Source organism: Esox lucius, chromosome 12 (genome assembly GCF_011004845.1).
Source record: "Esox lucius isolate fEsoLuc1 chromosome 12, fEsoLuc1.pri, whole genome shotgun sequence".
NCBI lineage: Eukaryota > Metazoa > Chordata > Actinopteri > Esociformes > Esocidae > Esox > Esox lucius.
The window spans coordinates 23758158-23782117 of NC_047580.1; the positions used below are offsets into that span (position 1 = coordinate 23758158).

The 23960-nt window shown below is 39.5% G+C and overlaps 2 protein-coding genes across 7 annotated transcripts; both read left to right on the top strand.

The window, feature by feature from the left end:
- The first annotated feature begins 1181 nt into the window (after nucleotides 1-1181).
- On the top strand, nucleotides 1182-8345 carry uba3 (ubiquitin-like modifier activating enzyme 3). 4 transcript variants are annotated; one of them, XM_020051395.2, is made up of 17 exons: nucleotides 1182-1336; nucleotides 1431-1501; nucleotides 2542-2662; nucleotides 4341-4421; nucleotides 4528-4610; nucleotides 4764-4844; nucleotides 4967-5010; nucleotides 5102-5166; nucleotides 5260-5415; nucleotides 5575-5677; nucleotides 5913-6026; nucleotides 6210-6263; nucleotides 6382-6418; nucleotides 6508-6589; nucleotides 6777-6877; nucleotides 7715-7833; nucleotides 7934-8345. In XM_020051395.2, exons 2-17 carry the CDS (start codon nucleotides 1482-1484, stop codon nucleotides 8020-8022), a joined length of 1350 nt encoding a protein of 449 aa, XP_019906954.2. In that variant the 5' UTR covers nucleotides 1182-1336; nucleotides 1431-1481; the 3' UTR covers nucleotides 8023-8345. The 4 variants fall into 4 exon arrangements, with proteins under 4 accessions (XP_019906954.2, XP_010873778.2, XP_010873779.2 ...); XM_010875476.4 differs by having other exon boundaries at nucleotides 1431-1469; XM_010875477.4 differs by lacking the exon at nucleotides 1431-1501.
- A 613-nt stretch (nucleotides 8346-8958) lies between these two features.
- LOC105013733 (chemokine-like protein TAFA-4) lies at nucleotides 8959-23221 on the top strand. Of its 3 annotated transcripts, XM_034295711.1 has the most exons (5): nucleotides 8959-9448; nucleotides 16317-16438; nucleotides 19468-19623; nucleotides 19819-19943; nucleotides 22595-23221. In XM_034295711.1, exons 1-5 carry the CDS (start codon nucleotides 9408-9410, stop codon nucleotides 22664-22666), a joined length of 516 nt encoding a protein of 171 aa, XP_034151602.1. In that variant the 5' UTR covers nucleotides 8959-9407; the 3' UTR covers nucleotides 22667-23221. The 3 variants fall into 3 exon arrangements, with proteins under 3 accessions (XP_034151602.1, XP_019906961.2, XP_019906960.2); XM_020051402.3 differs by lacking the exon at nucleotides 8959-9448 and having other exon boundaries at nucleotides 14259-16438; nucleotides 21652-23221; XM_020051401.3 differs by lacking the exon at nucleotides 8959-9448 and having other exon boundaries at nucleotides 14259-16438.
- Nucleotides 23222-23960: the final 739 nt, after the last annotated feature.

Sequence of the window (23960 nt, forward strand, 5' to 3'; positions counted from 1 at the left end):
TGTATGGTGAATTTCATGACAAATTAAAAATTGCAATAACCCCTAAAGAATATTAAATTGTATTTGATGCAATCTCAAGGAGGGTTTTATTGTTTTTAAAAAAACTGATTCGGTTGATGAGGGTAATATGATAATGTTTTATTGTAGATGTGAATATCCTCAGGAACAAATGTTAACAATAATAAACAGATGAGGAATCTTCTTTGTGGAACAGCATTTTCATCCGATTCTTTTGGTCCAATATTTATGGTGATACTCAGTGGGGGAAGGCATGGCAAATTAAAGTATTGTACTAATAATAAAGTAGGCCTAAATTAGGTTTTATGTTGTTACACAGAATGTATCAAGTGAAACACGTTTTAGAAAGATTGTAGCAAAAAATTGACTACTTGTGATTTCTGTAGAATGGAACAGGTGGATATTTCACTTCTTTTTTTTTTTACCTGTATCTGGAGTAGAATGTTTCGGAATGAAAACAGTTATCTGGTGCAACTGAATGGGTTTGATGAAATTATTTATTATATAGATGATAATATCAGTACCAGGAGTACCATATATTTTTTCGTGTAAATGGTCTGATTCTATACCAAATTCTGTCTATTTGTTAAATGGGTTTACGCAATACGACATTACGCTAACTAAAATAAGGAAAAAAAAAGGTAATAAAAACTTGTAGTATTATTTATGAATATGATTTGTTTGTGTATGGTCTCTTGCTGTGTACATAGTATATATTCTTTAATGTATTCGACTATTCCTCTTTTTGTACTTATGTATGTTATTGTTTTAAACAATAAAAAATATGGGTTTGTATGGGGCAGTGACTGAATAGTATGTCGTTGACAACCCACAACCCAAACCAATAAAAACGAATGAATTAAAATAACAATGTAAAAGTTATTAACCTTTTGAGATAACATGAAAACCGTATACTCAGCATTGGGAACGTAAACATGAAAGTAGCAAGCAAGCAAGCCAGTGTATTTCTAGATATTTCTAGATATTCTAGATAAGTATTTCATATACATATATCCTGTCAATTGTATTTCCCTGACTTTTCTTATCAGCGGTAACCAAAGAGTCTTGGTCACTGTAAAAAGTAATAATTAAGGATGTTCTCGCCAGCTCGGCTTCTCGCGAGAGTAGGGCAAGGGCAGTTTTGGTGATGAGAATCAAAATTGCGTTATGGTGCATAGAAATGCGCAGGAATTCCGCAAATCTATATACAGTGAATCAATACGCTAACCAAGGTTTGATTTTCGTGAATACACTATACTGTACGGGCAGTGAGCGGAGGGACATGGAACCGTGAAAGTATGGCGGATGTTGAGGAGCCGTAAGTACAAAAATAGATAGTGTAGTTAGCTTACATAATCGACATTATGCTGCTGTAAAACAATCATTGTACCTTCTTTTATTCTCCTTTTTAGGGAGAAGAAAAGAAGGAAAATAGAGGAGCTGACTGAGAAGTTAGTGACGAAATGCTTGAAACTGGCAGCAGGTTTGAGTTGCAAAGCTAGCTAACGGTACTAGCTAGTGAGCTATCTAGCCTTTTAATATAGTATGGAAATTCATTCATTCAAAACATTTCGCACAGTTTAGGAAATTGGACCAATTCCTGTAGTTAGACAGATATTAATTAGGAATAGGGCTATTGAATGTGTGGCAAGTGCAACCTCTGCTATGAAAGAAGAAGCTAACTAGCAGCTGCAGATCCTTAGTGTCTGGGCAGACGAGACGAAATGACGGGTTGTCAGACGACCATTATTAATAAAATATTAGCGGCCTCTGCAAACATTGTAATGTAAAAATACGAATTATTTTCTTACAAACATACGGAGTTTATATGTTGTAGCAATTATTCAAGTTTTTATCAACTAATGGGTCGTGACCCCATGTTGCTTCGCCGGATTTAAAAATGGGGTCGCGCAAAACTTGCTTGGTTCATAGAACCGGGATAATCCTCCTGTAACTACATCATGCATTGTACAGAGCAGTTTTTACCATCTTCATGGTATGTGGGCTAAACCTTTTTACGGTACTAATACTGATGATCGTATTACTCATAGAGCAGGATCTTCTTTTTCCATTTGCACCTTTCTATTTCCCAGTAGAACAAAGAAGTGGACAAGTGCATAGCTTCTTATGCAGGCAAATATTCATATTTTGCCTAGGAACAAACATATTTTGACAATATAATGTTTGCAGAGCTGCCTACTGGGTATTTGAATTGAAGGATCCTGGATGTCAGAGGAGAACCCGTGCTATCGTTGACTCTTGTGTTCCCAGTTTTTATGGCACAGCAGCATCTTCTGCAGTTAATTAAATCTGCAGTACAAATTTTAACATAATGGATTGATTGCTTTGCTTGCTAGTTGTACATAAGTTTGCAAATTATCCTGATGTTAATTTACCCGCCACACAGATGCGCACTATCGACCTAGCTGTATTGTTTTGACTCATCACACTTCTAAAGTTTCTGATGATTGCTGATTGATATGTGCAGCAGAGCACCTTGTGTCCTATTTTCTTGGTGTGCAGAATGGCTGTTGATGGAGAACACATGGGCAGTGGAGACTGGGATGGCCGATGGAACCATGTAAAGAAGTTCCTGGAGAGACCCGGCCCATTCACCCATCCTGACTTTGAGCCAAGCACTGAGGTATGGTAGAAATTTGAACGCTTATGGGGATGTGAATTATTACTTTCACGCTCAACTCAATACAGGAATGGTACATGTTATTTAACATAATTTACTATTATTTAGTTTGATTAGTGGAATGATTTGGATTCAACACATTTTGATACATTTGTAGCACAAATACATTACTTTTCCATTCTATATTAAAATCTGAGACCAACGGTAGTCAGTAGCTGAGCTAGATTTGTCTGAGCTGACTTCTCTGCGGTTACCATTGTCAGCTCAATTCGTTTTTTTCCCACCCACTTTTTATCTGAGATACTCATCACCCATGGATCATCTTCTCCTAGCATATTTAATGTTTTGAGCTAACAGTATATAACTATTTACCTTTAGAAATTAGCCATGACCAACAATTTGTAACACCTAGGTCCAAAAACACCTTAGTTTGGACCTATTATTATTTTATTTATTAAGGAATGATGCAGTGAGAATCAGAGACAGTAACAAAATAAAAATAGAAAAGGTAACATTAAAATATTTAAGCAGAAAAGATAAGGGCAATAGATTGCAAATAAATACATTCATCAACAATAGAAACCCCCAGCAGTAAAACTCTAAAATCATAACAAGGTGGTTGGGCTTGTGCTCCTTCCACGTCTGTATGGCGTAATCGCTCAGACGTCATCCTATATACACCGACCAGCCATAACATTATGACCACTGACCGGTGAAGTGAATCACACTGATAATCTTGTTATCATGGCACCTGTCAGTGGGTGGGATATACTAGGCAGCAAGTGAACATTCTGTCCTCAAAGTTCATGTGTTTGAAGCAGGAAAAATGGGCAAGTGTATGGATCAGAGCAACTTTGACAAGGGCCAAATTGTGATGGCCAGATGACTGGGTCAGAGCATCTCCAAAACTGCTGCCCTTGTGGGGTGTTCTCGGTCTGCTGTGGTCAGTACCTACTAAAAGTGGTCCAAGGAAGGAAAAGAAGTGAACGACAGGGTCATGGACAGCCAAGGCTGGCCTGTGTGGTCCGATCTAACAGATGAGCTACTGTAGCTCAATTTGCGGAAAAGGTTAATCCGGGTACTGATAGAAAGGTGTCAGAACAACACACAGTGCATCACCGTTTGTTGCGTATGGGGCTGCATAGCCACAGACCAGTCAGGGTGCCCATGCTGACCCCTATAACTGCGGAAAGCGCCTATAATGGGCACGTGACCTTCAGAACTGAACCATGGAGCAATGGAAGAAGGTGGCCTGGTCTGATGAATCACGTTTCTTTTACATTACGTGGATGGCCGGGTGCGTGCGCATCGCTTACCTGGAGAACACATGGCACCAGGATGCACTATGGGAAGGAGGCAAGCTGGCGGAGGCAGTGTGATGCTTTAGGCAATGTTCTGCTGGAACACCTTGGGTCCTGCCATTCATGTGGATGTTCTTTTTTGACATGTACCTCCTACCTAAGCATTGTTGCAGACCATGTGGTCCAAGGTGGTCATAATGTTATGGCTGATGGGTGTATTTCCAATCATATTTTTATCAGTTTGGACTGATGCGCTCATGCCTTCAAACATTTGAACCAGGGACGATGCATATCGTTAAATCCCTAATATCTAACATTTCCTTTTAGTAAAATTATTGACATAAGCATTCAGCAAACCAATTCTTTGATTTTCCTTTCAGTCCCTTGGGTTTTTATTGGAGACATGCAAGATCCTGGTCATTGGAGCTGGAGGACTTGGGTGTGAGCTTCTGAAAAATCTGGTATGGGATATTATATGCCGTTTTCATGTGTAAATGCATGCTTTGTTGTTACCTTCGTCTGTTTCTATACATCAATATGCTACAATGTGGCTTTGCTTTCTTCTAGGCCCTGTCAGGTCTTCGACACATTCATGTTATTGACATGGACACTATTGATATCTCCAACCTCAACAGGCAGTTCCTTTTCAGGTCGGCGACAATATTTTCTCACACTTTTGAATGGGAATAGTATTTATTATATAGGATGAATTACGGCTGTAGTTGGTTCAAGGTGGACATATGAAACGTGCTGTCTTAAAGGTTTACTGTTCCACGTGCATCTCACCTGTATACCCTGTTTAGGCCCAAAGATGTTGGACGGCCCAAAGCAGACGTGGCTGCTGACTTTGTTAACAATCGTATCCCTGGATGTCAAGTTGTCCCGTATCCTTTGCGACTGGCATGTTGAACGGCAGATTGTATTAACATATGCAAAAGATGGACGTGCCGATATTGAGCATTTCTGTATTTCTTTTCTCAATTTTCTTAAATTATATCCTGCTCAGACACTTCAAAAAAATCCAAGACTTTGATGAATCTTTCTACAGACGTAAGCGCAAACATTGTTTACATTGTGGAGTAATTGTGGGCATTTTCTTACCTATAGCAGTGTCTCTGAATATTTTTTCTTTTATTTGTAGAATTCCACATTATTGTTTGTGGATTAGATTCTGTCATTGCCAGGCGTTGGATGAATGGCATGCTGGTATGTCTTAATATGAACTACTGGATATGCTATGCTTATTCTGTGTTTCTATGTAAAACATCAGTACTAACTTACGGATCTGTTATTATACAGATATCTTTACTAAGCTACGAGGATGGTGTTCTTGACCCTAGTTCCATCATCCCCCTCATCGATGGTGGTACGGAGGGTTTCAAAGGCAACGCTCGGGTCATTCTTCCTGGAATGACCGCATGCATAGACTGCACCCTGGAACTGTACCCACCACAGGTGCTTCAGCCTCCCTCCGAGCCACCAGATATATTAATAAATCTGCTGTTTTTCTTTTTTTTTTGTGATCTACATCGTGTGGTCATTTTGTTAATATTTACTGACTACTTTGGTGTATGTGTTATATACTCTAATGTGTTGCATTGTTTTGGTTTCCAGATTAATTTCCCCATGTGCACCATTGCGTCTATGCCGCGGTTGCCAGAGCATTGCATTGAGTATGTCAGGATGCTACAGTGGCCCAAAGACACGCCTTTTGGGGGTACGTCCATGAACAACCCTTTTCCCGAAGGCAACCTTAAGATTTTTGTTAGTAATTAGATGTGGAAATGTTATATCCTAATTATTATTTCTCAGCTCATTCATTAGTCTACATCTTCATTGCTTTAAGAGGGAGCAGAAATATCTGCAATATATGGTTGCCCACTTTGGTCGTAATACCTTCATAACAATGATCGAAAATGCCAGATAATGCAGGTCAGGTTCTTTTTCCTCAGATGGTGTTTGTTTGGATGGGGATAACCCTGAGCACATTCAGTGGGTGTTTCAGAGGGCCCAGGAGAGAGCTGCTAATTACAATATCACCGGAGTTACATACAGACTCACACAAGGTGAGGGGCACCATACCATAACACCAAGTCTTGCAAACATCGGAAAACTGTCTCTATGTTCTATGTACAAAATAGCTAAAACCACGAGTCAATTTCAGTTTCTCGAATCATTCATCCATTTACAAGTATTGGTTGCAGAAATCAACAGTTGAATTAAAGATTTATTTTTACGTTTTGCCCCAGGTGTTGTGAAGAGGATTATCCCTGCTGTGGCATCAACTAATGCTGTAATAGCTGGTAGGAAACAGACTGTCTTTTTGTTTTATCTGAATGAATCCTTCATTGATTACAAGTAGCTATGTTTTTCCAGTTCAAGTGAAGTGTAACTTGTTTTTGCTTTTTCGTTGCGTTGTAGCGGCCTGCTCCACAGAGGTTTTTAAAATTGCTTCAAGGTAAGTCCTGTGAATCATCTGTTTTCTACATTGCACTCCACATTTCATACTAGTTGTCACATTCATATTTCTACTCTCTTACTTTGCAGTGCTTATATTCCACTGAATAATTATCTGGTTTTTAATGATGTGGATGGGCTGTACACCTACACCTTTGAGGCAGAGCGAAAGGTTAGTCTTGTTTTGAGTACCCACATGAGTGTTCTGAATGAATGGATGTTCAGGGTATTTTCCTTTTTTAATTTTTTTAGGCAACTGCATCCATGTTAAAGGTTGGTGTTGTTAATAGACAATGCTGTAAGGAGAAAAGTGTGTCAGGAGCTACTTGTCTTCATGCTCTTTCTTTTTGGCCTGACAGGAGAACTGTTCAGCTTGTAGCCAAGTTCCCCAGGATCTACAGTTCCCACCCTCTGCCAAACTACAGGAGGTTCTGAAGTACCTGACGGAGAATGCCTCCTTGTGAGTAAAACACCTAGTGGCCAACTATTGTTTTCTGTCATGCATTTTCCTGTTTTTTTGCGCTGTGCAAATATCCGGTGTTGTTGAAAGTGTTGAAAGTGAAACAGCCGGTGCGGGTTTGCGGTGCACATTGAGTTGAAAGGTCAACGTCTCTGATTTGCCCACATATACAATGTTGTTCATTATAGTTATTCAGTTGCCATGACTGAATTTTAACAGGTTGATTCAGTGTGGGGTTTGCCATCCAGTAAAGATAAACATGTAGTGAGTGGTGACAGTAATGTAGCAAAATATTATTTGTTCAAATTGCAGCATGAAATAGTAACCTGCAACTGGATTTCATCACATCATGAAATGTTAATGAGGAAATAACACCAACTACCTAATTAACAAAATCAAGTAAGCTACAATTTAGTAGGAAGCTATGTATTTAGCTACTGAACAAAGCTATAAACGCATCTGTACAATATGTCATGAATAAGCCTATTACCTAACTCACATTTCAAAGACCGTTTGACATGTAGACCTGGCCTATGCATTGTGTGTTATTGTAGGGAGCTGTAACTTTCCTATTGCTGACAAATACATATACAGTAGCTGGGCATGAATCTAGCTAATTAGCAAAGAATATCAGTAAATGTGGTACAAACTTGACTTTGATCTGAGCTTTTGGTCTGGAAAGTGTCAAAAGTGTGAAAACTGTGTTTCATCTGCATGGCCTGGCATTTACAGATGCGTGTGAATGCGATTGGCTTCAACGTCTTTGTCTTCATACAGGAAATACTGTTTTTAAATTACTGAACTGTGTAAATGTTACATTTTCATTTTGTTTTCCAGACAAATGAAGTCCCCAGCCATCACAGCAACCCTGGAAGGGAAAAATAAAACTCTGTATTTACAAACCATAGCTTCGATTGAAGAACGAACTAGACCGAATCTTTGCAAAACCCTGAAAGGTAGTGTGTTTTTCATTGCATCCGGTTGTATGCATGATGTGTGAGGTACACTATAATGTTCTGTGCTTGGTTTTTGGTACATTATAATGTTCTGTTGCAGAACTGGGATTGTCTGATGGACAGGAACTAGCAGTGGCTGATGTCACCACACCCCAGACTGTCCTGTTCAAGCTGAAACTCACCTCTTAAACTGTCAAAGGAGAAATACAGAAACCGTCTAGACATTTAACAACCCTTGGGTGAAAGTGATGTGACTTGTTGTAATATATTTAAGTCTGATAATGTATATAAGATCCATTTCCTTGTTTTGGCCTGTTTTAGGAGGATGTGGACGGTCATTGACGTTCTATATCAGAACAGTGTGTGGAGTCAGTCTAATGTTTTCTTAAAAATGTTGTTTTACTCCTAAATGTTTGCACCTAATTGACTCTTCTTTCCCCTCACACAAAATAGCCTTTGTTTCTCCTTATATTTGTAATCCTTCATAATGCTCCAATAAAATGTTTTGTTAACAAGTGTTGCTGTCGGGTTTTTTTAGGCCATGCACTACATGGCGCAAATACGTCTAACCCTACCGAGGTGTCATCATTTGATTACAGAAAGGTGGCTTCATCGACATTTTCAATAACATTGGGATTATGATAATGTGTGTGGTTTAGGAATCCCAGGACTCTTCGTCTGAACTTTACTTATCGGTTACTGTGACCCGAATCCAATTTGAAACAAATTTCATGAAATCATTTATTAGTTTGCCAGTTTTTTTAAATCAATTTACTGCTATTTTACTAAGCACAATATGAGGACTGCTTCTGTTTGTCAGCAAACAAGTGGCAGTGCAAAGATGTCAGCTGAAGAAATTGTATAATACTATTTTACGAAGCACAATATGAGGACCATAACCATGGACAGTACCCCCGGCTTTAGGATACTAATCATACAAGATGCAGATGTGTGTTAGGTTTTGTCCTACAATCTCGAAATAACTTTACTTCTACTACAATAATCCACATTACAGTTAACACTTCCAAATACTTTATTTGTTATGCATACCCTACTTTTGAGTAAGCTAGTGAATAAGATGTATCCACATGCTCAATCAGCATAAGCTCCTTAGTCCTTACAAGTCATGATGAATGAGGTTTGATGTGATCTGGGAACAGATGGTTTCTTGATTACGTTTTTTAATGATGACAAAGCCTCCTGGCATGCTAAGCAGTCCGTATCGTGTGAAAACTTGTATTGTGCCCTCAGTTGTGTAATAACGTATTCCTGGGGAAGGATATATCGTGTCCACACGAGTTGCCTCCTTGCGGGTGCATGCAGATATGATACCCATTTTCCAAATGAGTCTGAGAGCGGCACTGAAGTCCGAGTTCAATTCTCTACAGCAGTGAAAGAAAGCTTTTTTTTTTCTCGGAGACTGAACATCTTGAAGTAGAACAACGTGTCATGATGTTGCGTCTCAGTTGTCGAACAAAATGTGATGCGGGCAGCCAGAGACAAACATAACGCAAACCAATTATGACCGAGGAGGGAACAGTTTTCCTGCCGAATTTACTGCCTACTGTGCGTGGATGTGGATACTTTCTCTACAGACGTTTCACTGGGATTCACAGTACGTAGTAGTACCGAAACTACATCTATAAGGGCAAAGAAATAAAATCATCACTGACCATCAAAACTATATAAATGGCTCTAATTTGTAATACAGGTATGTCATTATGCTGATCTGTTATTGAATGAACGTGTAGGACTGACTGCTTCTGTTTGTCAGCAAACAAGTGGCAGTGCAAAGATGTCAGCTGAAGCATTTGTATAATATTCTAAACACTTTATTGGAAAGTTCAGTTTCGAAGCTTATTGACTTCTTCGAATTTGGATGAGATTATGTGATATACCGCGTAACACGAAAGAGAATGGATATGTTACACACAATCACCCTATATACTATTTGCTATAAGCAATCACTCTAAATCCTAAATTGGATCCTGTCATTTTAGTTCACCGGTAACTAACGATTTGTGTTTTGGTAAATGTCTGCGACCATTAATCTTTTTCACAAGCAGTTATAGCAGACATTTCCTATTGATTTTGATCCCACAGTGAAAAAGAAATAACCTTGCCAACAGTGGTAAATTCATATATTCCAAAGTGGTTCACCAGCACAATCTATGAAATAGACCTAATATAAAACCAGATTCTCTTAATTATTTGTTTGACAGGTGGTCAAGGACCCTGGTGATTATTTATCAGAAATGAAAGCATAGACAATAAGCATCAGATAAATACTAATTAGATTTGTTGCAATTAATTGTGGTGTAAAACAAAAGCGTTAATGTTCATCTGCTGCTAGTTTTGTCCATAGGGTCACACAAGGAATATGATGACGTGCCTTCACTTTACATGTTTGATGTGTGGTCACCTAGATACAGTGAGGTAGACTACCTTCTGCTTGCCGACAGTAACAGATTTAAAGCATTGTGGGGAAAAAAGACTGTTAAAAATATTTTTGTCAGTTCATTAGACGTTTTTTTTCCAGAAGAATCAGTAACAGAGGTGTAATATTTATTTCCCCCATGTTGCATTATTCATTTCTGCCACTAAATGTAGAATAAATCCTTGTTCTAGTTTTTCTGCAATGAATTGTTTGGATTAAAATACTAGTAGGAGCAGTTGTGTGGTGTTGTGGACTAGAGGAGGGGGTTTGAGGAATACACCAAACAGCCATAACATTGTGACCACCTGCCTAATATTGTGTAGGTCCCCAATTGCCACCAAGACAGCCCTGAACTGTCGAGGCATGGACTCCACTAGGCCTCTGAAGGTGTCCTGTGGTATCTGGCACCAAGATGTTAGCAGCAGATCCTTTAAGTCCCCTTAAGTTGCGAGGTGGGGCGTCCATGGATCATTTTTGTCCAGCACATCCCAAAAATGCTCTATTGGAATTTTGAGGCCAAGTCAGCATCTTGAACTCGTTGTTGTGTTCCTTAAACCATTCCTGAACCATTTTTGCTTTGTGGCAGGGTGCATCATCCGACTGAAAGAGGCCAATGCCATCAGGGAATACCGTGGCCATGAAAGGGTGCACATGGTCTGCCACCTTCTTCCATTGCTCCGTGGTTCAGTTCTGATGCTCACGTGCCCATTGTAGGCGCTTTCGGCAGTTACAGGGGTTAGCATGGGCACCCTGTGGCTATGCAGCCCTATACGCTAGCCTTCACTCCCCACGTGCATCAATGAGCCTTGGTCGCCCATGACCCTGTCGCTGGTTCCCCGCCTTTCCTTCCTTGGACTACTTTTGATAGCCCCACAAGGGCTGCAGTTTTGTAGATGCTCTGACCCAGTCGTCTAGCCATCACAATTTGGCTTTTGTCAAAGTCGCTCAGATCCTTATGCTTGCCCATTTTTCCTGTTTCTGACACATCAACTTTGAGGACAGAATGTTCACTTGCTGATTAATATATCCCACCCACTGACAGGTGTCATGATAACGAGATTCATTGGTCATAATGTTATGACTGATCGGTGTAGATGTGCTCAGCTGAGAGGGTGGTTAAAGGGTGAGATGGTCATGGTTGTGTGTTTGGGCTGTTGCCCTGCTGAAAGGCCCACAACCTTCAATTAAGACATAGTGTTTGGACACTGCTTACCAAGAATAACACAGTGAATGTTTCCAGGAGTTGCCAGGTGACTAATGTCATAGGATGCAACTGAACTCTTTGTGAGCATGAAATGTGTACTCTTTAGTTAGCTAAATTATTTTTTTAATTATATAATAAAGTATGTTACTAACATTCTTGCTGATTTGCTTAACAATTCTGGCTTGCCATGTTCACGGGTGGAAATTGTCCAAAAGCATCTGTTGCATGGAATAGCCTCTGTCCCTAGGAGGTTCAAGTAGGATCAGCTACTTGTAGGTAAGTTACAAGATGAAGTGGTAGTCAATAATGTAGGACAGGAATCTTCTTGGGCTTCAGAGTGATGTTTTGCAAGCTATACTTAAAAACTGTTAAATTTGTTTTGATTTCATCTCTCCACTGCAACTTCTCCTTAGGTCCTTAGTTTGGAAGATAAAGGACTGCAATATGTTTTCTGACAACAGACCTGGTAAAATACCTGGCACAATCTTTAAGTGTGCCCTAAAAATGTTCATATTTTATTTTGTTTTTGATTTACAAGATTACAAGATAATACATTTATATGCACAGTTCTTTTTCTTCCCCATTCTCAATTACTTTAGATTTTTAGTCAAATAAGGTAGACATATGCTCGCACACCATGTTCCTGCCAAACAAATATTTCGCATCTCGGTGTATCCCTTAAGATCTGCTTCATTACTTCAAAAGCTGTCAAAACCTGCCCTGTGGAATGAATTGTTCAATTTGGGATTGGCATAAACATTATTTAATAAATTATTACCTCCATAAGTTTATGAAATTGAAATTGGGTGGTTACTTTTCCGAAACATTGCATGAAACACCTGCATAAAGTTGGCCTCCTATTCAACGCAAAACTTCGACAAAATAGGCTTAATCGTTTGTGCCCCATCTGTGCCACTATAATGTTTTACAAATTAAAGATTATTTTATAGGTCATTCTGAGGCCACTTAGCCTCCCAACATGTTCCAAATTCAACCAAAATAGTCTTGTTTGTTTGTGCTCCATTTGTGCCGTTAAAAGGTTTTTTGTGTTGCTGTGGTGTTTTATATATTAGACATTTAATTATAGGTGATGATGTCACTCAGCCCCCAACAAGCTCCAAACTGACTCAAAATAGGCTTAATTGTTTGCGCTCTGTTTACTGTACATTTTAAGCATGTGCATGGGAAAAGACTGAGGTTATTCCAGACATCGGAATATCATTTTTGTTCACCTAGGCCTCTATTTGATATTCAACCAGTTTCAATTGTGTGATGACTCTGCCACATGCCAACTGTGGTTTATCCTTTTCATTTTGCAGATGTTGTGCATTATGGAATAATTAACCGTTTAACCTTCAAACTCCTTCCTCAGTTTGATTTTCGAGCTTCTTAACCTGCTTCCTACAGTGGACACATACTATTGCAGCACCTGGTTAAAAGGGCCTTTTCAGCAAAAACCCTGCGGAAAATAACTATAATGCCCCTAAAAATATCTTTACAAATATTTTAATACCAGTTAGATGCTTTTAATATACAGTAGCCTTCTTAGAAATACCTGTTTTTAGTATACAGCTCTGGAAAAATGTTAGAGACCACTGCACTTTTTCTTTCCTTTCCAAAAAAGTTGAAAAGGAAAGTTTTGAGTGAGGAACAGACGGGTTCAATTTGCAGTGGTCTCAAAATGTTAACCCTTCTGTTCCTCACTCAAAACCTTCCCTTTCGACTTTTTTGGAAAGGAAAGAAAAAGGTGCAGTGGTCTCCTAATTTGTTGCAGAGCTGTATTTGCAGATGGAAGAGGAAGAGATATAAAAAAAAAAATTGAAAATATGAAGCCCTCAAGAGCTTCAAAATGTGTTCAATGATTTTTAAAAATTTTGTTTATCCTTTTTGTTTGTTTTAATGTGTTTTGTCATGTAAAATATACAAAAGTTTAACTAAATTGCATTTGTTGAACACTCTTTGCATAGTAAAACAAATTGGAACAGATGGTGCTGGCCTAGATGAGTTGAATCCTTCTGAGAATTGGAGCAGACATCAGTGCTGCCCCTGTTCTTCATGGTTTTAATTTATCCACTGTCAAGTATTTCATTCAAAATATCTAGAAGGCAGCAAGTGTCCTACCACTACATAAATGAGTGAGAGCCATCCCAGTTTGGAAACTAACCTGTGTTTGTCTTAATGATTGCTCAGCTGCATCTTTTCAGAAAACCAGGCTGGATTCATAGGAGGGTGTACTGTAATATCAGCCACAGCCCTGGTGAGTAGTTATATTAGGTTGCACAGGAGAAATAAATGTTTTGTTTTGCTAATTTAATTGATTAATTAACAGGAAAAGGAACCAGGCAAGCCTAGTTCGGCCGGCCCACAATTAGAAGGGAGGAAAGTTGTTACCTTTACTGGATTCGAACCTGGGTCTGCCATGTGAGAGGCTGCATCTTCACTACGCCATGAACCTAGAAGTGTATTGAGTGTCGGTATAGCGTCTGGACATGGATCATTCTGTCACGCATTAACATCACGCCAAGTTTGAATATTTAGCTAGACACCAAGTATTGTGTTAAACTGACTAATGTTTCTTAAGTTTACCACCACCACAAATATCATCTATGAACTGTTTGGCTTTTGCCACTGACCGTTTTAACAGCCAGTAATAGGCTTACTAGTATCTAACTACTTGGAATAGTCATGAGAATTGAGCAATTGCTAGCGAGTGAAGATGAACTTTACACTGACAAAACTATTTCATTTCAAGGCACAATAACATTAGTTTTTCTTTCATTCGTGAATGACATTGATACAATAAATATCAATATAGGTGACTTTTTTGTCAGGTGAAAAGACGAGTGATTCATGGAAACCCCTCCTCTTTTACCGCGCAAGGGGTTGGGACCTACTGTATATTACCCCAAAAGGCATGCAAGGATGTGTTCTTCAAAAATTCACCAGAAATTGTCAGACTATAAGCATAAGCAATTTTATTTTGAGCTTACTATAACATAGCTTCTGAAGGTTGTGGCCAGCAAAGGTTTGTCTTTCCTGAACAAATCCTGATGCATACTTTTCTTTGACTGCAGCGAGGCTTGAGCACTGGTCCCCTGCATGAGAGTCTGCATCTCAAATCACTACGCTATTTAACAAGGGGTGTGCAGGCTGTTGGTTGCTCGCTCACTCACGCACTCACTTAGTAAGAGACATTTGCTCATCTTGGCTGACTGTTTACGCAGTCCGGCAAAAACTTTCAGCCCCATGCACTACTGCGGCGTAGATTTGAAGAAAAAAAACGTTTGGGTCTTACAGTAGTATAGTAGCGAAGGTCATCGAATCAGAGTTGGACATTTCACACAGGTTTTCACTGTATTGTATATTTATGATGTTGTTAGAAAGCTCAACTCTGCTATAACAGAATTGTTTATTCCTGTGCCTCTAAAATTCTGGAAGGAATGTCAGGATTTGGAAATGGCTTTTGATGGCAATCAGAAACAACTCTTCCATCTAAAGTGTTTGCTAAATGACAGTCTTTATACTTTTCTTCCCTGACTTTAAAGTAGATAAGTGGGGTAATCTGTCACGAGTTGCCAAGGGATGGAGAGGAAAGGAACCAGGCACAGGCAGAGTGGCAGAGTGGCAGTCGATGTAGTATTTTTAATAAAAATGAACACTGAGCACTGAGCAGTGAAACAGTGAACGAAACCAAAAGTATAAATCAAAACGGACCACATACCAAAACCAACGTAGACATGCAACAATGACAGACAAGTGAGGGGAGCAGAGGAGAAACATTTAAACACATACTAATGACTTGATTGGGACCTGGTGTGAGTGACAATTGGAGACAAGACAGATGAAGGAATCCGGGGTGAGTTCATGTGCGACGGGAATCCGGGAAGAGCGGGAGATGACGGAGCTGTCCGTCACCTCACCGTTACATAATCTGCAGGTTTCCTTACATTAGTACTCTGACATCTCTTGATGAAAAGCAACTTTTTTAAACAGCACATTAAAATATTGGCACAAACTATTTTCATTTGGGTTTTTCTTTTAGAAACAAATCTTGTTATTCCATGTCAGATAGGAAGGATTTTGTTCAAGGTACATGTTTATGTTAGATTATAGTGACAGTATTCGAGTGAAAGGCTCCACCAGTTTCCTTTTTTTGCTGGACACAGTGTATACCAAAACACTGAATCACAAACACAAGACCACACACCCATCCCTGTCAACTTTACAGCTTGGTGAAGTGGTGCTTCCTTTCTAAAAGAATTATACACACTGCTTAGAATACACCATACATATCTTAAGATTACAATCCTGCCGCCTCTGTCAGTCAGTGCTCTCCTTTATAACTCCAAGAGCTGAAATAGGGGAAAAACATTTGTTCTTGTTCCTAGAACAAACTAGACTATAACCTTAAACTGGAAGAGATTGTATAATTCATGTAAATGAATCCATCTTGTAATTCTACCAACATTTCAGTTTCTTAGTTTCTAGTTCATAGCTCCAGTGGTCATAATTCTTGCTGGTTTCAGCAACCTCCATGAGTGCAGACACAGTCAGAAAGTATGGCCGTTCTGTCCTGTCAGGGGTTACAGCTGGACTTAAACGGCTGTCCAATGATGCCCAAAAGCTAGTTTGTGGTTATTGTTCAACTGTTGTATGCCTCAATCAAGATTCATCTAATCAAACCTCGACAACACATTTGTTTTCTCTTTTAAGAAATACAATAATTGCGGTAGTTGTAGGCACAGAAGCGATGTGAGTGGTTTAACCCCCATGCTGTGTGATGGCCGTTGCATCATCTCTCCCCACTAACAACGTATCTCTCTGTTGCTGCTTTGTTGACAGGATGAAGGTTATTAGCTGTGAGATGGCATGTCCTGTACACTGGGGCCTCCTGTTGCTCTGCCTTGTGATCCTCGACTGCCAACCAGTGTCCACCGGTAACCGTGGCACCCGCGGCCAGTCGGGTAAGTCCTAGATCCACACCAGTGCCTCGGGGCCCAGATCTAGTCCGGTCCACACCAGTGCCTCAGGGCCCCACTGGACTCATTATGGCTCTGGGTCACCAGAAAGCCCAGCTCCACTGGGAACATAGCAAAGCCAACACTAATTAGAGCTTGTGGCCTGTTCTGCTTGGAAGAATGGGAACGTAATGCTGATGCTACAATCAATGTAGTCTCTTGCCACACATTGCTTTTCTACATAAACTGTGGGAAGAGGCTACAGTTACCATAAGGGACTTAATAAGGATTACATGAAGAAAACCCTGCCTCGTTGAAATTTAAATGGATGACCCCTCTTCAGCAAATACACATACTAAATCCTTCCCTATACTAAAAAGGTAATTAGGTAAACAAATTAAGCAGGAACATGCCTAGCTTTTCTGACCTTTACTGTTCTTTATCTTGTTAACATTGAATGGAATTGTAGGAATTTTGACACGAGGTAGGGCTGTAAACCAGAAGGTTGTGAGTTTGAATATCACTGTTTACAAGAGGGATGGAAAGATTTCCCTCATGATGAAAGCATAACCAAAATGTAATCGCAGGTCAGAGAAAGGGTAGTCTTATATAATGCAGTTCATGTTAAAAAACATTTACATGGAGATATGATGTTCTTTTATGAATCTGTTTTTTAAAATTCCACTCCAATTACCACAATGATAGGCTATGAATGGACATAGGGTGACAGGCCTCCATATGATCTTTGCTATCTCCCTCTCAAAATGAACACAACATTGTGTAGACCTACTGAGGGCTATTCTGTATACACTAATCAAAAACTATTTTCAGAAGAAGCCTAGTACAGCTTATGACTGGAAGAGCCATACAATGACAGAATAAAAATGGTTGTGTTGAAAGAGCTACACAAGAAAGAAAGCTCTATTCAGGTATTGGGGGGCTATGATATATTCACTACCCAGGATTGCAGTGAGATCAAATTCCAATGATATCTGACATTTCCGAGACAATCAAATCAAAATCAACATACAATAAATATGCACACACTCGCGTTAGAAAATGTAATAGCACAGGTAAAGCTGAATGATGGGCTTTCTAAAGCGGTATGTGGCTTCTGTCGCAATCTTCTGCATAACATAAAAGTGTGGATTAGATCGGAAGAATGAATGCTTTTATGAGGGGACAAGGCTAATTCTGAACTGAACAAAACGAGATGTCACGGCTGTCTCAACCCCCAGATGTACCAAAAGAGTTTAGTAATAAGGTTTTTGTCAAAACAAAAAAAATAATTATATGCATAGGCTATATACTGATTATTTTTTTTGGGTGCGATTGACCGTACACATATCCCCATTAGAGCACCCCTAGGAGAACATGCGGGGGGTTAGGCCTATGTCAATAGGAAGTGTTGAAGTCTAACACTTCCCCGAGTTGGTTTGATGGAAAGGAGAATAACACACCAGGAGTCAGGTCAATTACCGTACCGTATATTCCATTTATTACAGAAGCTTCTGGAGACAGAGTGCCGCCCCACAATGTCTGAAGATCAGCAGTCACACAAGTATTATTTATACTCCCAATACGCCTAAAAAGCGGGGGGGTTGAGGAAGCCAAGTATGTGTGCCATTGGTCCAGTTTATGTTCTTTACCTTATATGTGTAGGTGCAGCCCAACCATCGTCTTGCCCTTTGTGGTTTCTGTCTTGTCTATTCTTAATTCACCCCTGCCCAGGCTATGTGTGTGTGTTGTTAATCTGTCCCCCTCTATTTCCTGTTAGTCTGACACACAGGCCTAGTCTACTCTTCCACCCCAGCAACAGCCTAAATAGGATTTCCTGTTTTCTACTTGCAACTTTCAGTTTCAGTTTCTGCTACAGACATTCAACATTTTGCTTCAATGCTCACAACAGTTCAACAGCTTATACATTCAATGTATCCACAGAAGTCATTTCAAAGCATTAATGTTCAGGTATTTGATCATTAAATTAATACTGGTAGCCCTACTACCTAGGTGTTTGATGGAGTAGATCTTAAATAATTAACAGTGATTAATCTGTCATTTTCAGAGATTCATTTTTAGTAATCGGTCATTCAGAGGTGCCCATGTCTAGCCATAACTGAATTATCTTAATTGTTTTCACATATTTAAATACACTATTTTAATTGTCCTTACATCTCAATCATACTACAAATAAAAGTAGAGTCTGTAGGCCAAAATAGAGAACATATGACAAGGAACACTGCTCTGACGAATTTACTCTGGCGGAAAACGCTGCCAACAAACCTCCCTGTCTTTGCTGGCCGCCACAGTGTTAGATTTAACCGTTAACCTTTCTTTAAATGTGCACTCTTCCGGGAAAGAAGACAGAGCATGAGCCACTGTGCAGAAACTGAGCTTGCTTTGCCTAACGCACCCCTTTTAGGCGAACGCACACAAACCCCAGTAAGTCAACATCAAGTCAACTAACAAACATTGAAATCATTGTTTTGTAGTACCCGTTTGACACCACTTTAGGCGATCAGAGTTTGTCAACCCTGACTTTCCTTGATAACCCTGAGATAAGTCTGAGTAGGTTGAACTCCCTTCGTAGTATACCCCTCTGGTCTCATTCACCTTCCCTTCCACTCCGTTTAGCTTGACCATATTCCTTGTGATGTTTTTTAATGTCCACACGGGGGCTCTGTTGTCCAGAAAACAGACTGATGTGAATACTAACACTGTCTAATTATTTTTAAGTTTACAGCTTCAGCTTCATGTTGGCAACTGCACAAGAATCTTACACCTATATGCATGCCTGGTGCATACTGATTTAAATTATGTACTGTTCAAATATATTTTTGGTTGGCTCGCATATTTTTCTTCCCACACAGATGTTTGAAATGTAAGTGGAGGATCTGACATCTTGCATATGGCACAAAATTATAACAACAAAGAGCTAACATTTCTTTTGTCTGATTTTAAGTTTCATGGTTTCTTTCCTCTCTACGTATGCTGCTACACACACAACCACCTTTTCTAACCTCTGTCCATTTCAGGCTCATCACAGGTAAAGACTGGTACTTGTGAAGTGGTGGCTGCCCATCGCTGCTGCAATAAGAACAAGATCGAGGAGCGCTCTCAAACGGTCAAGTGTTCCTGCTTCCCTGGTCAGGTCGCTGGTACAACAAAGGCAATGCCCTCTTGCGTTGAAGGTAGGGTGCTTCACAGAAGATGGCAGAGTTTCAGTAATTCAAGGGTTTGTATTGCGACAGCATAACGTGGTCATCTCTCCCATTTTCCCGGCAGAGATTGGTGTTTATTGAAGTGCTCTCTAAACAACACACTACATCTCATCTAATTTCAAGTGATTGACTGTCCAGTGTGCCTTCTCTTCGGTAACTCTTCAGCATCCATCGTGCGTGAGAAGTGGTGGTGCCAGATGCTGCCCTGTCTGGAGGGAGAGGACTGTAAAGTACTGCCTGATCTCACTGGATGGTCCTGCACATCCGGAAACAAAATCAAGACCACCAAGGTGAGTTCATGCGCTGGGATGGCAAATCAAATGACATCTTTATGACTTTGAATGTATGCATTCTTAGTGTAGTGGGGTAATGTTTAAGGCGCACCGTGTGCATGTTATATAATTAAATATGTCACGCGTGAGAATCTTTCCACGGCAGCACAGGAATGTTAAGAGGAAGAAGCAATGAAACTAAGACCTTTATATATGTTTTGATTGTTTGGATCAACAGTAATACCTCCACGTTAACCTCCAATTGGATATCAAACGTACACAGGTTGCATGGACAACGGTGCTTTCCGCTCTACAGAGCTGTGAGAATGGGGTTTGTAGAGCGCAACAGAATCCCTGAGAAACACAAAATAATGATTGTACACGGTTGACAAGTGGGCCACCACCACTGAAGGCAGGGAAACCATCTTTTAAGAATGTGATTATTAAAAGAAAAGCAAACTACACGCATTTCAAATAGCGACACATCTGAGGAATGACACCAACGCTGCACACATGCCTGGAGGTGGTCCCTGTGTACAGATTATTATGAATAACCCAAAGTCAATGAAATGTTTGATGGTTCTGATAGAAGTTGGAAATGTGAACTTTCTCCACCTCTTAATTTTTCTCGCTTTTTGTCTCTCTCTCTCCTTCTCTCCCTGCCCCGCCTTCTAATGAAGCCCAATTATTCTAATATCTATCTAATGAAAACATTTTATGACAGCATTTGCACATAATCGTCACATGAATTTACATTACTTGTAATAATAAGAAATGATCTAACTGCCATTACAGAAGGCCATGAAACCAACCTTTCAGGAAAATTATCATTAAATGACTGGCAAACTAAACAGCAACACAACAGGGAAATAACCAATGATCCATACATGCTTTCAAGTGGTCCCTGTGTAAATATTATGATAAATAACCTAAAGGCAATGAAATTACTGATGGTTCTGATAAAACTGACAACAAAGTAATAACAAATGTAAGCTCTCCCTCTCTTATTCGCCCAACCGCTCAATCTGTCTCTTTCTCTCTCTCTCTGCCCCCTCTCTATGAAGCCTAATTATGTTTGCACATCTAGCTAATGCAAAGATTGAGTGACAGCGTTTGTGCAGAAACATCACATGCATTTACTGTACTTGCAATAAGCCTTGCTTTGATTTTAAAAGACCCCAGATTTAAGCACACATGCTGCTTGATCACCCCTGTAGCCACACAGGACAAAGCAAGCTTCATATTTTCATTCTGTGGAAGGTGAGGCCTAAATGACAAACATTATACGAGACAATTTTATAAATGTAAACCATCGGATACAGAGATCTTAATTGGATGGAATACAATCTGACAGTTTTACATGCCAGTGGACAAACTGATGCCTTTAGGGATGTCAAATCGAAGATATGTCTTGGCTTTTTTCAGCTTGAAATGGATATGCATTAGGGAAACATCTTATGTGAGAAAAGCTGAAAGAGAATAGCAAAACAGCAAAACATTTACTGCATAAAAGAAATGTCTTAATAAAAATCGACAACACACATTCCTAAAATAAGCTTACTGGATACTAGCTAATTTAATCGTTTCCTTGTCCAATACTTGCAGTTTGGATTAGGCAAAGACCAGCAGAATGAATGTCTGGTGAAGACTGTTGGCATGGGATGACACAGCATTTAATTTCCCTTCCCTTAGAAGTTCCTGGATTCATTTGTTCTTTCCCCTTCAGGTGGCGCGGTAGAAGAGACCATCTCAGTATATCGACTGAGAACAGAAATCTGGCCTGGCCATCTCACTATTTTCTTTTTGCTTTGAAAGAGTGAAGATTGTTGGTCCCCAGGATGAAATGAGGAATAGATAGCAAAATCAGTAGCCCTCTCACATGAATAGTGGTGTGAATGAAAAGGAGAACCTGAGGAAACTATACAATATGTATCTTTATACTTCTCTGCCCGTGTCCTCTAAGACACAGAAATGGGTTTAACCATGAGAACCAACTCCTGCCTGACACTGAGGGGCAGATTGAAAAATCGCTCAGCATGTCATTCAATAGGATTCCATATTGGGTTCTGTCAGTGGGACATTGTCTTTCAGTGACAAACAAGTGCTGAGCTGGTGATTACTATATGCATTCAGTCTTAGTGATGCAAAATGTGCATAGACAGTGTTTTCATGTGATCTGTACATTTTGAGGAAAAAAATGGTCTGAATATGTCAGACACACCCACACACGCGCACGCACACGCCCACACGCATGCACACAAACACGCATGCACACAAACACGAACAGAGCTTTTCATCCCCACTGGGTAGAGCAGTCACCATCTGCAATGGTGGTTGTGATGGCATGCAAATAAAGATGGAACTTACATGCAAAACAATGGCTGTTTGAAATGCTAATCTCAAGAAAAAGAGGAGGAGAGGAAAAGATCTTCTTACAAGATTATTTACATCACACTTTTTGTTTATTTCTCTTCCTCCTGTCTCCTGTAGAGAAGACCTCTGTAATAGTAATGATGGGAAATGGTGCACAATCGCTTGTGCCAAAATTGTTGCTACAAACAAAAAAGAACGTTTACTGTCATTTACTCTCCTAATTTCCTGTCCTCAACACTTTTTGTTAGTCTCTGAGTACACTGATAATAATTGTCTTTCTTTTGTTTATTTTTTAGTTTCAGGAAGATGGAAATGCATTACATTTTGTCATGAAAGTGTGTGTTGAAGAAAACAACATCACATCATGACACCTCATCAGAACTTGACAGACACCCATTCATGAGTATAATTCTGGTTGTTAACCATAACATTAAAGAGTTGTTTACTCACCATCGCCAAAATGATTATCCTGTGGAATTATTTGGTAGTTCCACCTCCTGAGTTGTCACAATGGTTCAGATATAATATTATGTTTATGAAAGAGTAATTAATGTAGTGTACGTGATGCCTTGCCTAACCCACAACTTTGACACTTTAACAGTTCCTTCACAATTATGTTCCTAAATTATTCATCATGACTTTCTCTTAATTATCTAGAGATGATACAGCTAATTAATAGTGTGACTATGATAAATATGACAATTATTTCACTTGTATGTGTGTTTGAGTACATACACGTGTGTTTACGTATTTTGCCAGGAGCGGCAAGAATTAAAAATCACCTTGGTTTTTACAATAGCCTCAACATTCAACAGCACTCCGGGCAAAAGTGCAATTTGGCCAAAATTGTGTTCCCTTTTTCTTGTGTTGTGCGTGATATCTACAACCCTGTTTACAAAATAGTTTGGGATGCTGTGTTAAATGTAAAGAAAAACAGAATGCAATGATGTGCAAGTCATTTGAACCCGACATTCTATAGAAAATAGTACAAAGACAACATACCAAATGTTGAAACTGAGAAATGTTACTGTATCTTGAAAAATATATCCCCACTTTGAATTTGATGCCAGCAGCACTTTAAAAAAAAAGCTGGGACAGGGGCAACAAATGGCTGGAATCATGCATAAAAAAAACATGTATAATGCATTAAATGCATAAAAAATTTGTATAATGCATAAAAAACCTGGTGGAACATCCCACAACTAATTAGGTTAAACGGCAACAGGTGAGTAACATGATTGGGTATGAAAAGAGCATCCCAGAGAACATGAGTCTTTCAGAAATGAGGATGGGGAGGGGTTCACCACTCTGTGAAAGACTGCACAGGCAAAAAGTGCAACAATTTAAGAATACAATTTCTCAACTTAAAATTGCAAAGAGTTTGGGGATCTCCTCATCTACGGTTAATAGTATAATTAAAAGTTTCAGAGAATCTGGATAAATCTCTGTATGCAAGGGACAAGGCTGAAAACCAATAATGGATGGCCGTGATATTTGGGCCATCAGGCAGCACTGCATTGAAAACAGAGACAATTCTGTAGTGGAAATCACTGCATAGGCTCAGAAACACTTTTGAAAACCAATGTCTGTGAACACAGTATGTCGCTGCACCCACAAATGCAAGTTAAACCTCTATCATGTAAAGAAATCATGTATAAATAA